Source organism: Pseudochaenichthys georgianus, chromosome 9, assembly GCF_902827115.2.
Source record: "Pseudochaenichthys georgianus chromosome 9, fPseGeo1.2, whole genome shotgun sequence".
Lineage (NCBI taxonomy): Eukaryota > Metazoa > Chordata > Actinopteri > Perciformes > Channichthyidae > Pseudochaenichthys > Pseudochaenichthys georgianus.
Genome location: NC_047511.1, coordinates 9,402,131 through 9,420,065, shown reverse-complemented (window position 1 = coordinate 9,420,065; position 17,935 = coordinate 9,402,131). Strand labels below are relative to the sequence as shown.

The 17,935-nt window shown below is 40.8% G+C and overlaps 1 protein-coding gene across 1 annotated transcript in view; it reads right to left on the bottom strand.

Moving 5' to 3' along the window:
- Window positions 1-553: 553 nt before the first annotated feature.
- Window positions 554-17,935, bottom strand: part of LOC117452924 (stromelysin-3-like) — a 61,302-nt gene continuing 43,920 nt past the window's right edge. Inside the window, 11 exon segments of the mRNA XM_034091741.2 lie at window positions 554-2,069; window positions 2,704-2,794; window positions 3,393-3,588; window positions 7,568-7,661; window positions 7,745-7,818; window positions 7,892-7,957; window positions 10,577-10,681; window positions 14,936-15,210; window positions 15,676-15,936; window positions 16,309-16,513; window positions 17,637-17,881. Of these exon segments, the coding sequence (XP_033947632.2) occupies window positions 1,970-2,069; window positions 2,704-2,794; window positions 3,393-3,588; window positions 7,568-7,661; window positions 7,745-7,818; window positions 7,892-7,957; window positions 10,577-10,681; window positions 14,936-15,210; window positions 15,676-15,936; window positions 16,309-16,513; window positions 17,637-17,881 (1,712 nt within the window). The 3' untranslated portion in view covers window positions 554-1,969.

The following is a 17,935-nucleotide window of genomic DNA, read 5'->3' as shown; positions in this document are numbered from 1 at the left end:
GCATTTTATTTGTAGCTCACAAAATAAATGGTGTTTTAATTAGCGGTTGTGATACTTTAAAGGTGGCATATTGTCTCTGGTAACAAAGGCAGTTGAAGTGTCAGTCTAATATTTTCTTTGAGATTCAAATGCTGGCAATTACATTTTCTACAGATATCTGTTTTATTCGAGTACATTTTTATAACTTTGATGATCCTTTGACTTTTCCCTCTATATCAGCCATCAGCTTAAATTGTGTCCATCACAAGTCAATGACCAACTGCCTTTCAGAGTAACAGCACTCCCATCAGCCTCAGCTGCACCTTGAGCTCTGTGCCAGTCAGATATTGCCAGGATGTTAACACGCTAAACAAAGAAGTTGAACATGTTAAACATACCAGCTTAACATTGTCATGTGTAAGAGTGTTAGCATCTCTTTGTTAGCATTAAGCTTAAGGTCAAATATGCAGTGTCATTTCTAAAAGTGAGCTAATTTGTTCAGTCTTTTAAGAAGGCTTCTGTAAGTGACTGACAAGTACAAATAAAAACTTGCATGCCTTTTTTTAATGAGGAAACAAGTTTCTATTTTTTCTTTGTTTAATATAAGTCACAAATGAAAGGCTTCTAGAACAAATTACTTTAAATTGCAATACTGGTCAGCAAAATTGCAATTAAATATTACATCAAATGTTAAATATCAGGTACGTGTGTGAATTTCCCCACGTTGAGTTGTGAATACCACGATGATTTTTCCTATAAACGTGCTTGCTGATGCTTTCCGTTGAATCCGTGCAAACAAACGTTTTCTTGACTAAAATGTTCCACAGTGCCGTGTCATGACTGACAATGAAATATGTGTGGTTGCCGGACGCTCCCACAGAGACTTGTTTGCTTGTTGTTGTGCTAAGCAATTTCCATTTAGTTCGCCAGTGTTTGACCCACAAAAGGCAGCGGGTGAAAGTGCAGAGTGTGCAGACAGCTGCTGGTTCAGGAGGTCGGCAGTTCAGTGTGACAGCAGCAGGGAGGGCACTGCTTTGACTTCTTTTACACAGTTGCAGTGTGCTTACTTAGGAGGTTTATATTGGTTTATGCTGATAAAGTGAAAAGCTTTATAAAGAGAGATCAGGTGAATCACTCACTGCCTCGTTGCTAGGTTTGGGGTTTTGTAAAGAATATTTTGACAAGTTCAAGCATCCATTCTGTTCGGCATGCACGTACACCTTAGACTTGAAACAGCTCGTGGGCAACATCTTAACCCAAATGTCCAGTTACAAGCTTTTTATGAAGCTCTTGCATCTTATTGACCTCAGAAAGGGTTTACAATGTATCCTCGTATGAAATCATCTGACATTCATGTGATTGCCCCCCGATAAAGACCAAGAGATACGATAGAAAGCTAACTAAAAAACAGTTATTGTAAATCGACCTTAATGGTGCCCTGTGTGTTGCCTTTACCGTTATTGTGTGTATCTTTGAGGTCTCACTTTTCTTCCTCAGTAAACATTTGATTTTGATATTAACATTTTAAATCCTGCAGTGTTGACTTGCTTTTGGTTTTCTTCCCTGCCTTTTATGTCGCCCCGTGCTCGTGCACGATGACAACACAACAGGGACCTACTCGTAAAAACATTTCTCTGCTGAATCGTGGTCAAATGAACTCTACAGGATGCCCTTTGAAGTTCATTTCCCCCTCAACAAGGTTACTTGCTGTGTCTTCCTTCTACACATGATTCCATATTTTCTTTGCTTTGATTCAATTATGGTTTTTGTCCGAAATAAACTTCTCTTTAGGGCAAATAAACTCTCCGTAGTGGGAATGCTTAGTGGGAATGTACCATTAGGTAAGAAATATTGTGAATATTCATGATGCTGATGTGCAGTTCCATTTTAAATGTCGTTACTGCGAGGACTCAGGGCTCCGCAGATCCACATCTTCTGACTGTCTTCCTGTGTCCTCAGATGGATCCAGATTGTTGTGGTCTTAGTATTGTTACTCCTGCGGCTCCTCGTCCTGCAGCAGATCTTCCCCCTGCTGTTCTTCATGGAGCGGACGGTAGTCGGGGTCCTCCGGCTGATCGAACATGGCCCGCCTATGAGGAGGAAAAAGGGGGTCTCATGATGTTGACAATAGATATATATGTTTGCATTACTTATATACGATAACAAAAATTGAATTTACTTTATATTAATAAACTCTAGGACCGTATTGGGGTTAAAGTCTTCTGCAAGTCATCTATTTCCAAACGACTAATAACGGCACTATTGAGCATTTTGGGGTCTTCTCGTTCCTGTTATACAGGTTTTTTGTGCATGTAATGGTCTCTCAAGGCTCAAATCCCAAACTTCCCTCCCCCCCTGCCCGAAACACCTCCATTGGTCTCCTTTGTTTACTTCCGTACCATAGTGACGTCACTATGTAACACTTACGCTTCTATGGGCTATCGCTCCAACACATTGTAGGTGATAGGGGCGGGATATTTCTAAGTGGTTGACCAATGACAATAGAGCCGGCCAGCTAACCAATCAGAGCAGACTGGGCTCTGGTTTCAGACAGAGGGTGAAAAGAGGTGCTGCAGCACAGGCAGTATGACAAAAATAAAATGCGGTTTGAACATTAAAGCGTGGAGACATGTCCCAGTAGAGACGCAAAATACAAATATAAAACCTTCACATTAGCATAATATGTCCTCTTTAAAGTTTAGAAAATAAACATCTCAGACTTACAGAAGTTCTGGTGTCATCAGCAGCCTCCGTCCTCCCAGCTGGTTTGGAAACACATCTTCCAGGAAGTAGTACATGTGACCCACACTGATACCTGGGGAAAAACAGAAATAAACACACGCGCTGTAGCTTTTATTTATTAAATCCTACATTCACTGTTAAGCTGCCACAAAAACTCGCCGCTGAAAGTATAGTCCCCGGGAAATGCTCTAAATCATCCTGTTAATTTAATAAAAACTACATTAACCAGCTGTATTAGTTAATAAGTGAGCCTTTTAAAATCTCAAACTATATACTGTATAGTCAGTATAGGAGCCAATGCAGACAGGAAACAGAAAGGATTCAGAGACTCACTAAAACATTGTTTTTTTTTTCTTTTCATTGGATTTTTTAACACAAGTATCACTCTGTTGTTGTTGTTGTTGTTGTTGTTGTTGTGCACTAGCTTTTTATATTTCTCTGATACACAATAATATTTAAATTGAATCCATTTGAACTAATAGAAGGCAAATAATGCAATTCAGGCCCCCTGCTATTTGATTATATAAATTGTTTACGTTGCAGGTTTCATGATTTTTACGTTATCTTAATTTCACTGTGTAGCCTTCCTGAACATTAGCCAAATATCTGAGCAGATTATTAGGAGTTACAGGTTACGTCAGATGTTGGCGTTTGTTTAAATGTTTTTATACCTAGGAGGTCGACCACAATGGAGTTTCCGAGCAGCAGCGAAAATCCCATGAGCACCCAGGGGAGGAAAGGTGCCTGGAAGTTCAGGAGGCCGAAGAAGTTCATGCGTACGAGCGGATGTCTTTTACTCCACACATACACCAGCATGATGATGAAGGCCTGGCCCAGGAAGAGGACGTTGGCGAACAGACCGAACAGCTGCAGGCAGTCAGGTTAAATACAACTAATTATTTAATTGTATTTTCATTAGGACAGAGACAATGCCACCTGAGAGCTGCTGCTTTAATTGTAGATTAAAGTTTCAGGGTAGCAGACATTTCTAAAACGACAAACCTTCAGAAAGAAATGCCTTTAGTCAAACCAGAACTAGGCAGCTGGAAAGAAAGCTACTTTATAGAAGATTTCTGCCCTCTGTATCTCATGCATATGGAAGTCCATTTGGACCCTCCAGAAAAACGCGATTATGCGATCGCATAATATACCGCATAATGAGCAAAATGGCGCAGATTTTTAAAATGGCGCATATTTATTAAAAGGGCACGTAATCAGCGCATTTTTCCACACAAAGTTGAGGGAAAAAAAGTGAACTCGTCTTGACGTGAACTGAAGTAGTGATGATGATGATGACGACGCGACGTCATCAGCTCGCGCATCACAGAAGGTAAACAACACCGTGAACGTGTGGAGCTCACACGAGAGAGAAAACACCAAGATTAAAAAATCGAATCCATCTCATTTACCGACGAACATGTCTGCTAAAGACCGGGCAAAGCAGTACCCCGATGTCTTGCACGAAAGTGGGGGGGGGAACTATTCTGCTCCCCGTTAAAGCAAACAGATATTGTTCTAAACTATATTAAAGTAAACAGGTATTATCTTGAACTGTATTGAAGTAAACATGTATTATTTGGGACTGTTTTAAAGTAATCCTATATAAACCTTCTTACTTACACTCCATGACCCAGACACCCTGCCACACACATACACTCCCTGACCCAGAATATCCACACACACACACACACACACACACACACACACACACACACACACACACACACACACACACACACACACACACACACACACACACACACACACACACACACACACACACACACGTTCTTTTCAAGGTCCTTTTCGGGGTCCAATATAATCTCAAGCACCAATATATCTGTGTACAATGTTTGATTGTTTGGGAAGGAATAGTTTGTGTGAAAGCTTCCTTGGGAAATTAAAGGAGTGGAGTCCGGTGGAAGATAAGAAGTGACTCTCTGCCCCAAAAATGTCCATATATACTGTTGTTTATTCATGCCAAATGCCCCCTGTTTCTGACTGGCTGGTCCCGATACCTGTATCGCACAGCAGTAGAACTGGGAGTCCAGAGTACTACTGTGTTTGCTCCAACACCGTGCAACTGTGTGTTGGAGCATAAGAGAAAATCCACGGTGAGGACCCACTTTGATTCATTCAAACATTCGAAAATGCTTTCTGCTGCTGCGGACAAGAAAACCAAACAACTCACGTTCACCGAGACATCAACCTCCAAAACCCTTTCGAGGGCTACAAGAAACGAGGTGAGAAGCCTACAAGATTGATGCTGGTCAGATAATGAACGAGTAAATGAAAACAGAATGAGGCGGAGAAGTGTGTGTGTGTGTGTGTGTGTGTGTGTGTGTGTGTGTGTGTGTGTGTGTGTGTGTGTGTGTGTGTGTGTGTGTGTGTGTGTGTGTGTGTGTGTGATTAAAATAGCCCAATTGCTTTTACAATAAATAAACATTGAATGTGTTTAATTGAATAGTAAAGGGGTTTAACGTTAGTGGCAGGTCGTGTGTGAGAGAGAATAAATAAGACAGCCCAATATTTAAATTATTTTTTTTAGCATATTTCCCAACTTCCCGCAATTTCACCGCATAAAATCACATAAAAACTCTGCATGTTTAATCGCATAATCAAGGATTTTAGCCTGCGTTTTTCTGGAGGGTCTGCCCATTTCTGCCACAAAAAGGGAAAAACTAATTAAAGGTTGACAACAACAAAAATTGTGAATATAGCCCAAACTTATGATACATTTATTGATTTATTAAAATTAGTCTGATTAAAAATGTTAAGGTTAACTTTTGGTATGTGTATGGTTTTTGTAATTTTCAATATTTTGATAATCTTTATTGTTTATTTATTTGCTATCTTTCAGAATGAATCAAGTTCGACCTAACTTGAATATTACTATTTTCCCTAATTTGGATTTACGTTTGACTAAAGAATTCATGATTTTGACAGGCCAATGTTTTCCTCATTGTTCATAAATGTTTAGTCCATAAATATTCTGTAAACTGGCAATTTCGGCCTCAGTTAATGTTACAAAACATTACCAAAATATTGAAGTATTTGTAAGACTAATCTTCTAAACTAGAAACATTTACTACTTTTTGATACCAGGAGGCATTTTTGTCAGAGCGTTTTGTTGCTCCGATGCTAAACCCTTCACCATAAAAGTCTGCCTAAGCATGTTACTGTCCTGATAACACGCTCCACACTGATATTACCTCAGGATTAAACTTGCTTATAAAACTGTCCATTAAACATCACCAGGCTCCAGAAAAACCATGAAGCCGCACATTCAAAGCGGCCCAGGGGGACGTCTGCTGTGAGCAGACCCAGGACGGTATCATTAACCTGGAATGTGAACAAAGCTTTCTGGTTACGATCTGCTGAGCATCGGCAAAAATAGACAGCGTGTACAGTAGCTGGTTTTACATGCTTATAGCCAGAAGGGACCTACACATAAGCATGTTAAACCTTAAAGGATCCTGTTCGGGAAATATTTTAATATTTTAACTTTGACCCAGTTTATCAGTTCATACTGTCCTGACTGAGCACACGCACCTGTAACCTTGGCTGCTGTGCTCTCAGTGTTTTGTCTCCCTGTTCCTGCCTGTTGGCGGCGCGAATCACGCGGTTGAGGCGATTGAACGGTGCCGCGCCAAACGCGAGTGTTCAATTTTTTCCAACTCGAGCGTCAAATTCACGTGGCGCGTTCTCGCAGAAGCCAATCAGCGGTGAGGATCTCAGCCTGCTGTCACTGACGTTCAACCAGAAAACATCACCCGTTAGCAGTTAGCATACAGAGATCACAACTCATATCTGTTCATAAACTGGACACAAGTTAAACAAGTACAAACCACAGACTGTCTGTGTCATGTCTGCGAATACAGTCGCTGGTTTATTTATGTCTGTAGGCCGTTCTTATGAGTGTGGAATGAGCATATACAACGTTAGCTTAGCCTGGTCGACCCGACCTTCATTCAGAAAACAAGCATTTTAAAAGGTTTTTCGCCTGCCGTCTTGTCTGCAGACTTGTCAAAGCATTAATTCATGGTTTTTACTAACCGGTACCAGTATGTTGTTACTTCAGCATCATTTAGAGACGTGCATTACAATTTTATCACGGTAAAATATGTTCATTTTGTTGTAGTTGTAGCTCCCGAGTCAGCGTGTCTTGTTTGAATGATGCGAGTAAACACAGCTGGCAGCCGCGGTGAAACTCGAGCGATTAGAGCGAAGCGAATATTCGCATTGCGTCCGGTGTGAACGCCCCAGCGATGCGACAGGAGCGATTAGAGCGAAGCGAATATTCGCATCGCGTCCGGTGTGAACGCAGCATTATGAGAGGACCCTTTAAGGAATTATTTAAAGGGGACATATGTTGCTTAATTTTAGGTTCATATTCATAATTTGGGTTTCTACTAGGACACGTTGACCTGCTTTAATGTCACAAAAACAAATTATTTTCTTCTACAGTCCATCGAAATATTCCTGGTTTCAACCTCTGTCTGAAACGCTTCGTTTTAGCGCCTATATCTTTTAAGAAAACCTGAGAAAGCCAAATCTGTTCTGATTGGCTTGAAAGAAAGTTATGGCGTAACTTTTCAAAGGTAGTTCTCTAGACCTCGGTGAATCCTATTGTTTTCTGACTGAGGCAGCCACCAAAACATTTTAATATTATTTTACAGTTATTTTGTTGGTAGTACTCCATAATCCAAAATGTACGTGTACAAGCACTGCAAAAGTGGGTTTTCTTGATACCTCCCATTTAAGAATGTCTTGACAGCGGGAGTTTGAGCACTATTGCAGTACAATTAAAAATGTGTATTTCTTTTGCTTAACATCTGAAGGATACAGTCATCACGATTCCTCCAAACAGGAACATGAAAACAAAATCTGCCGTCCTCCCCCGGAAACAGCCTTCCTCCAGCATCCGACAATATCGATAACTTACTTTTGTTAAGGACACCGCTGCACAAATATGATGTTAGACTTTATGGTACTGGAAAAGCAATTCTGTGATAAAAGATACAGAAAGATGATGTTGAACACGAAGCTGAATCCAACAGAACCAAAGAAGAGGAAGCTGGTTATCAGACGCCATATCTGAGGCAGAAAAAAACATGTCATTATAAAACACAAACAATGAATGCATTTTGAATTAATTAATGAATGTTACCTGGTATTGTCTGATGATGAGGTCTGGATTAAAATACAGCTGAAAGGGAGTAATGACCTCAAGTTGCTAAAAAAAAAATGAAACACCTTGAAATTACTTTTCAAGATGGTATTAAGACATTCATTGATAGTTACTAGTTTTTAGATGAACACTTGAAAACATCCTTGTGTTAGATCGAGGGGATCTACACTGAACAAAAATATAAATGCAACACTTTTGTTTTTGCTCCCATTTTTCATGAGATGAACTCAAAGATCTAAAATATTTTCTATATACACAAAATAACCATTTCTCTCAAATATTGTTCACAAATCTGAAAAAATCTGTGATAGTGAGCACTTCTCCTTTGCCGAGATAATCCATCCCACCTCACAGGTGTGGCATATCAAGATGCTGATTAGCCAGCATGATTATTGCACAGGTGTGCCTTAGGCTGGCCACAATAAAAGGCCACTCTGAAACGTGCAGTTTTGCTTTATTGGGGGGGTTCGAAAACCAGTCAGTATCTGGTGTGACCACCATTTGCCTCACGCAGTGCAACACATCTCCTTCGCATAGAGTTGATCAGGTTGTTGATTGTGGCCTGTGGAATGTTGGTCCATTCCTCTTCAATGGCTGTGCCAAGTTGCTGGATATTGGCAGGAACTGGAACACGCTGTCGTATACGCCGATCCAGAGCATCCCAAACATGCTCAATGGGTGACATGTCCGGTGAGTATGCTGGCCATGCAAGAACTGGGATGTTTTCAGCCTCCAGGAATTGTGTACAGATCCTTGCAACATGGGGCCGTTTATTATCATGCTGCAACACGAGGTGATGGTCGTGGATGAATGGCACAACAATGGGCCTCAGGATCTCGTCACGGTATCTCTGTGCATTCACAATGCCATCAATAAAATGCACCTGTGTTCGTCGTCGATAACATACGCCTGCCCATACGCCTGCCCATACCATAACCCCACCACCACCATGGGCCACTCGATTCACAACATTGACATCAGAAAACCGCTCACCCACACAACACCACACACGCTGTCTGACATCTGCCCTGAACAGTGAAAACCGGGATTCATCCGTGAAGAGAACACCTCTCCAACATGCCAGACGCCATCGAATGTGAGCATTTGCGACGAACCGGAGTCAGGTCGAGACCCCGAAGAGGACGACGAGCATGCAGATGAGCTTCCCTGAGACGGTTTCTGACAGTTTGTGCAGAAATTCTTTGGTAAAGCAAACCGATTGTTGCAGCAGCTGTCCGAGTGGCTGGTCTCAGACGATATTGGAGGTGAACATGCTGGATGTGGAGGTCCTGGGCTGGTGTGGTTACACGTGGTCTGCGGTTGTGAGGCCGGTTGGATGTACTGCCAAATTCTCTGAAACGCCTTTGGAGACGGCTTATGGTAGAGAAATGAACATTGAATTCACGGGCAACAGCTCTGGTGGACATTCCTGCTGTCAGCATGCCAATTGCACGCTCCCTCAAAACTTGCGACATCTGTGGCATTGTGCTGTGTGATAAAACTGAACATTTCAGAGTGGCCTTTTATTGTGGCCAGCCTAAGGCACACCTGTGCAATAATCATGCTGTCTAATCAGCATCTTGATATGCCACACCTGTGAGGTGGGATGGATTATCTCGGCAAAGGAGAAGTGCTCACTATCACAGATTTTTTCAGATTTGTGAACAATATTTGAGAGAAATGGTTATTTTGTGTAAATAGAAAATGTTTTAGATCTTTGAGTTCATCTCATGAAAAATGGGAGCAAAAACAAAAGTGTTGCATTTATATTTTTGTTCAGTGTATTAGCAGAGACGGAATATAGGTAGTATTCATATGTTTTTAAGTATGTATACATGTAATCACCTAAAACTAAGAATTGTTGTGTTTTTGTTAGCTTAGCATGAGCCCTTCATATCTACATAAGAAGTGTGCCATGTTTCACCTCCATGTTTTCTGGAGTAGCCCAGAATGGATAAACTAAAGAGCTACATCCACATGTAGTCCACATTTTAACAAATGTTTCAGAAAATCAGGAAATGTTCATTTGAATGCGTGCATGTTTATTTCAACTAACATTATGCGATTATAAGAGGATGTTTACTTGATGTAAACGGTAGGTGGTGCTATTTGTCCAGTCAGAAAACCATTATAAGACTTGAAAAGAAAAGCGCACAAGATGAGGTTTTTAAAAAATTGCCAGTCTGATCTAAAATAATGACAATGTTGACAAAAAATGTGTGAAGTTATCATCGATATTATTATTTAAATAAGATCATCTATATCAGAGTCTTTCAAAAAAGGAACCTAAACTTAAACTTTGATTTTAATATCTTTTTAAATGGACAAAGTGAAGTGCTTTAATGTTAAACCCTGATACATCCCAAAGAGTTTCTAACATTTGAAAAGCCAAAGATCTCAAAACGATTTGAATGTCTGGTAGTTTAAGCCTTTTACAATTAGTTATTATCTTAGTAAATGTGGAAAAAACACAATAAACCATATGAACTAATCTGAAATTAACATAGATCGAATAGGTAGATTGTACATTTTAAGAGTAGAAACATTTGAAAATGTCTAACTCTTTATCTCAATAACAGTTTTATTTGTGATCCCAGTTTGGTGGCCAGAGTTTAAGTTGTTGTTATTGTTGTTGGTGTTGTTGTTGTTGTCATGGTTTCTTACCACAGCAGCGGTGGTGAGGATGCAGGCGGTGGTGTACGCTCGTGTCACCACGGGGATCTGAAAGTACTCCTGAGCGAAGCTGTGAGCCATCGTGCTGCTGCTGCTCTCTGTCAGCCATCATCTGCTCACTGGGTGAGTCAACAACACAGGTCCCACCCCCCCACTGCCTTCTGCCAATCAGATTCACCCTTCAATTAACACCATCCACCCCACACACTGACAACTCTTTCACATGCTATGGTCGCTTTTAAAGCAAATACATCAGAATTCAGGTGCAGAAATATAAAGATACTTTATTTTGGTGATCTCTACATTTAACCCCAGTGTTATGATACCTTCATATTTTTTATTTAACAATAACTTCTTTAAAAAATGTATTTAATTGATGCTGAATTTACTTTCCAAAGTAAGTGAAAACGATTTTAAATGTTTTACCTATATATACCTATATGATGGTTATGATACTTGAGTGGATTAATTAAAAATAATAATAATAAAAAAATACCCTTTCTCCCTTAGCACCCCTTAAAAAAAGTCCTTTAACTCAGTTGGATTTAGCTTATCAATTAAGTTTGTATAACAAAACAAACTTAAATACTTGCATAGTACCGATACTTGCATAACAATAAGGAAAATCAATAATAATAAAAGAAAATAATATCTATAAAATTATTATTATAATAATAAGGCTACATATAATTATTTATTATCCACTATGTCTAGTATTGGAACCATAGTAATCGATCGATTGGTAAAAAGGTTATGTTTTTATTAGAAAGCAAACAATATGCAGTTCATACATTTCAATGCACTGGGTATGGGCTACATGTGAGTAAAACAAAGAAAAAGTAATCAAAGACATGTATGTACAACAAACTTATGCTAAGTTGTTTGTGTATAAATATTATTTCACTGGTTAATACTTGAGTTGCAGAAACAATTCAAACAACAGAGTCTGAACAATGACTCGTCAGCGTCCTGCACTGAAAAACTGCGCTGAGCACCACAGTCTGAACTAAGCCTTCACATCTCAAGCGCTGCAACGATGACTCAGCGGTTCTCAACCAGGGTGACCTGACCCTCAGAGGTCAGAACATGTCACATGTAAGCTAGTAAGGTACCTCAAAGTTATACTTGAGTGAATGTACCTTTCCACCAATGCCATTTGTGTCTTAATACTACATTTGTCTTATGGTTCAGCAAAAAATAGCAAGAGCCTCCTGGTGAAAACCGCTGATCCACGTAGCAGCTTGTGTCCCTGAATGCACCACACTGACTGTGTGACCTGATTTGAGCACCGTGTTTTGTTAAAGAAAAGCGATGAATTAATGAAGTATGAGACATGAAAGACACAACAGGAGGAAATAATTGACATCTGCCCTCTAGATGGCGCACTGGAGCTTTTTCACTACCACAGAGAACCTGCAGTCTGGTGAGTCATCAAGAAGAGGGACAACAAAACATGACATACAGTGATGTTATCACATTTTATACCTCATATGGATACATCATTTCTTTAAGTCTTCATGTTGTTATATTGTAAAAGTTTCAGGGAAGAACAATTAGGTCACAAAAACGTACTCAAAACATGAACATTTGGCCAAATATGAAAAATAAATACAATACTTTCTACATTATGTTTAGAATAAACTAGATAAAGGTCCTTGTGACCACCATCGTTTTTCAGAGGTGATGTTTTGTCAATATGAATCTCTAATGCGATATCTGAACTCTTCAGATCATCCTCCAATCAAACGCCAGCACTGCAGAGATTTGCTAAGAATCGGTTGCATACATTTGCGTCAAGTTAGTGTGTTTCCATCCACCTGTTTTTATGTGCATTTTCAAGCTGAGCAATAAAAAACCCGAATGGATACACCAGTTGAAATATCTTTAAACTATTATTGGTTTACTTTTAGTAAACCTTAATCAACAGTTATGAGGAATGAATCATGACTTAAATTAAGCATGTGAATTAAACGGCACTTATCATTGAAAAGCAGTAAAAAAAAACACATCAATTCCATTGTGTTTTCCACATCATTATAGTGTTCACACTTCTTTTGCAAAGGTGTAATGGCTGTGAAGTATTGCTGCAACTACTTCTCTTGATCAACAACACTCCTAATATTTTCACAACAGTAGCTTGCATTTTCTTATGAAAGTTTTCTGGAAATTCTGTAAAAATGTGCAATACATTTGGAAGGAAACTTGACTTTTGTTGACCCCAAACAGAGTGTGCTGCTCAGAGTGATTCACAATGGGACATTAAAAACAGTCCATCATTCTCAAAGTTATGACTGTGTCACAAAAGAATCCAGATGCAGCTTTTTCCAAACCTCTGCATAATAACAGACCGACTTCAAAGTACTGTGAATTTAGTTTTTATGTTCTGAATCATGGCCAGTATGATTCAGGAAGGCAGGGAAATCAACTGCATATGTGAACGCATCCTTCAACTCTTGTTTACCGACATCATGATTAATGGGTAGAGGGACATTAGGCGCTTTCACAACGGAGTACTTTTCCCTTTTAGTTCCGATAGTTCCTGGGATTCTGCGTTCACACCAAAAAGAGAACTTAGTTCATCAGAACTTTCCCACCCTTTTCAGTCCCTGCTAGAGAGCAGGAACTTTCCTGGGGAGTAAAAAGTTCCAATTTCTGATTGGCTGGGCGGATTTCAAACCACGCCCCGTAAAACTCAGAAAAGCTTTGTGAAGCCGCCATTGTATTTGCTGGCATTAGCATTATAAGTATTAGCATTATCCCAGCGCACCAACGGAGAGAGAATAATTTATGACAACACAAAAAAAAACATGGGAGCGGTGGAGTGATGAGGAGGTGTCGGCGTTCTGGCGATTTAATCTTCTACTGAAGCCAGTCCCCAACTCCGGGGACTTCCGGCCGGGACTTCGGGTGGCAGTATATGCCATGAAGTTGTTGCCTGCCAGTAAACCCAAAGCAGAAGAAGAAGAAGTGACGTCAGCGGCTCATTTGCGTAATCTTCCCCCAGGGACTTATTCCGGTGTGAACGTGATCTGCTCTTCAGTTCAATGGGGGAACTAAGTGCTGGGAACTAAGTGCTGGGAACTAAGTACGGCAAAGTACTTGGTGTGAAAGCAGCTATTGCTTTAATACATGCTCTCTGCAGAGAAAATGTACAAATCTACCTTCTGCAGCTTTAAGTTTGATGTCACAATTCAAACACTTGAGTATCGGCAGTCCATCCATATGGCGGCCGACCCATGCAAACGCACTACACCGGCCCAAAACAATCCATTCGGATAAACACACTGCATCTTCAGAAACTATGCAAGTAAAAGAACCACAAATGTGCCAAAACACATGCAAATGAAGAAACATCTTCGCCCAACCTGACAACACATGCTCAGAGTTTATTAAAAGCTCTGCATAAACGAAACGCTGCAAATAAAAAAAAGACTGCTAAAAACGAAAAAACATTAAAAAGTGATGCACACTGCTGGGACCGGAATGCTTGTTGATGTTCAGGGATTATGAAGTTGGCCCACTGTCACTGTTGGCAGAGTTAGGCCCCATTTACACGGGAACGGAAACGAAAATGAACCGAATTCGATATCAACATGTCCGTTAAAGTTTAAATCTTCCGGACACAATTAGAAAAGTGCCGTCACTTTAAAACTAATTAATAACGACTCTATATAATAATATAACAATAATACACGGAGCCTCTCTTTTCCTCCCCCTCTCCCGCGTGTCTCCGTCAGCAGCAGCAGCTGATCTCTCTCTCCTGTCCGATTAGACTTCACTCGCGTTTATGTCCATATCGATCAAATCTAGCTGGAGGCTCCTGCTGGGTGCACTGTCCTGCGAGATAACGGGACCTGGCTCGAAACACTCGGTTGTTGTTGTTGGCGAAACACATCAGCAATGACGCGGGTGACACGGTCACCTTCACAGCTGTGTGCATCACTTTTTAGTGTCCCTGTTTGTGTTGTGTTTTGAGCTAATTTCTTGCGCTTTTATTTTATTTGCAGCGTTTAGTTTATCCAAAATGTGTGTGAACACAGTGCATGTTTCTTTAAGCTGGTGAAGAACAGGTTTCTTCATTTGCATGTGTTTTGGCACTTTGATTTTTCCCCTCTTTACAGTGCTTTGCTCCTAATGGAAGTAACACTACAGAATAGATGTAATGGAAAATATCCTTTACAGTTTCTGAAAACTACAATCAGTCGAACATCCCAGGCTCAAAGACAGGAAGTGAGAGCGATGCAGCATCACATTGTTAATACAGGGCCCAGACCTCAGCTGTATGGTGACAAAAATGTGCAAAAATAAATACGAGTATAGCTGCACAGGAGGTGCTAAGTCTGAGGAAACATTACTTGGTTTTCCTGAGAAGAAGGTGTAATAAATGGAGGAAAGCGTAAACGGATATATATATTGCCATCCTTCTGGAAACCGCAGGATGAGCACACAAACGTCATTGCTTCAAGAACTCCTCTTCATAGTCATAAATCTGGCTCTTGTTCTAGCTCAAATGTTTCTACATCCGAAGAAGTCCATGCCGATGTAGCGGGGATAGCCCTCCAAAGAGTTCATGCCAACGGGATCGAACTTCCAGTACTGTCGACCTCGGACAAAGTGAGCGTAGCCTGAAAGATAAAATAAAACATTCTGTGTAAATAAATCAGTCTCAAGAATCTTTCAACGTTGGTTTGGTAAGATATTTACAATGTGTTAAATGCCTGGGGTAAAGGCTATCTTATATGTACTGGCAACACTCAGCATAGTTACATTGGAGTTGACAATATGTTTTTTATTAGATTTTTTTGTTTTGAAAGGTTGAATTTGTGCTGTAAACTGCGTTTAGGTTAGGTACATTTTTACTTATTCTTGTGGTTCAAAGTTGGTCATTTCGGTAATCAAAACAGACATGGATGTGTTGTAACCCTAACCCTTAAGGGTTGGAGAAATTAATTTGTTCTGATTTTCAAAACTGACAGACCAACTCGTTTATAAAACAAAAAAAAGAAAGATATCTGGATTATCTATTAATCCCCGGGGAACATTTTCAGATAGGAACTCTTTAACTTGGTTAGTTTTGCCTTGGACCGTACCGTAGACGTCTCTGAATGTGGCATCCACCTCGTCAGGGATGCCGCTCCAGTCCTTCATGCTGTGCGGGTAGACGGACTCCACCCTCTGCTCTCGGGGGCTGAACCTCCAGTAGCTACCTGACTTGAAGAGGTAGGTGTTGTAGTTGGAATCGTGGCCCCAACGCAGCGCCGCCTGGATCCCAGACACCGACAGACCCAAACTCCTGATGGACTCCGGCCCTCGGATCTGCATCTCGGCATCGAACACCCAGTAATTCTCACCTGCCCCGAGAGAGAGATGTTGAAAAATGCCATTTATTTCTAGAGCTTTTTAGCCCTGTCTATACAACTCAAGACTATAGTCTGGAAGATGTTAAAAGACGGTGGAAACGATTTAGAGGTCTGGCGAAGAATATTAAAAAAAAAGAGCAATTAGGGCTCTTGGGAATGAACTCTAAAGATCCCAAAAGGTCCTAATTCCTATCACTAGTAATCTGACTTCAAATTATGTTTATGGCCCTCACGGCTCTGTGTTAATTACCACTTAGCACCTGTTTAAACTTGCCCAAGCCTGCTTGATACTTGGTGACTGCTGCACTCACATGAAACCTTTAACCGCATAACAGCACAGCTCAGACAGTCATCAATGCCCACCTTGAAAGAACCAAATATTCCCTGACTTGTCTTCAAAGGCGGCGTCGATGTTGTTGGGAATCCCCCTCCAGTGACGGGACGCCAGCGCTGGGTAACCGCTTTCCAGATGCCCGTCCCTGATCCGCCACACGTAGCCCGACTTGAAGAAGAACAGCTCCCCTCGGATCATAGACACGGCATCAAAGTCCGTCTGGCAGACGTCGGGCTGGAAATGAGACACAAGTGTAAAGTTTCCTACAAGATGTTTTTTATCGCAGCAGTATGGAGTGTTAAGGAGCCGTTTTATTGTCTGAAAGGATCCCAAAATAACGTCCGGTAAAAGACCTCTCGGTTACAACTTAGAAGAAACTGTTTCCAAGTGCTTATGACTAAATAATGACTTTTGACCCTTATTTATCATTTTTGGTTACAAAATACTCCCTGAATGATGTGGTGAAGTTTCAAAGATGCTTGCTTTTTTTTAACAGTGTTGTGACCACAGGACCCCTGTGGGATAAAGGGATAAGGCTGGTGGTCTATTCTATATTTCTCTTCTTGTCAACAAAGACCATTGAAAAAACGAATGATCCACCATATTCCCCACGGATATCCTTTTCCTCTGTGTCATAGGGCTCCATTGAGTTCCAGAAACTATTAAAAACCGCATCAGGGAGCCGCATGAACTGCACCAAATGGGGATTAATCCTCTGCTTGATAAAGTCCCCAACAAAAAAACGATTTACCCCTGTTTGAGTAACTTTTATTCATTTTAAAGATTCATGTCTTTAGTAAGAACTACTGTGATTGGTCCTAGACGTTGGTTGGTTTTATTTGAAGTCAATGCCACATTCATTAGAGCATGGCACCTAATTTGTCCTTTGGAGTTTCTTGAAGTGAGCTCAACTCGATAGAAAGAGACTTTCTGCAACCAAGCGTGACATTGTTAAAAGCTGCTCAACAAAACAAATAAGCTTACAAGACACAATCAATCAAGCTTATACTTCTGTTCGGGTTTATCACCAATGGTGCTTAATCCGCCACTGAAAAAAGTCCCCTTCAAAAGCACAACACCTTCCTGATTCACTTCCATAAAAACTAAAGTGACCAGCTGTTCAAAATAACTGAGCCTTTTTTTCCTTTATTTCAAATGAAACTCCATTTGCTCTAGCTGTTTTAGGTAGGAACCAATGGGATTGGAGCTGAGAGACACATACAGGAAGTCAGAAAGACATACGAACACATTGTTGGTTTTGGTCTTTTCATAGGATTTGTTGACAATAAGAACATTATTATAGTTATTTTGAGATGTTTTGAACTGGTTATTGTAATGTTGCGCCAGCTCCACTCACATTAGCGATGATCTCGTTAGTCTCGGGGTTGGCTGGAGGTGGAGGGGGAGGGGGGGGTGGCGGTGAGGGCAGGACCTGTGGTTGAGCTCCATACAGGTACTGGATGCCCCGCTTGTCATCCTCACTCAGCCTCAGAGGGTAGGAGAAGGTGTAGTATGCGGACATGATGGCCCCAGGCTCGCGAGAGTGCTGCAGGCCAAGGACGTGCCCGAACTCATGGGCGGCAACCTGGAGAAGATCTGTGCCTACAGGAGGGAGGGGGGTGGGGGATGAGAGAAGGGTCAGAGGATGCAAAACCA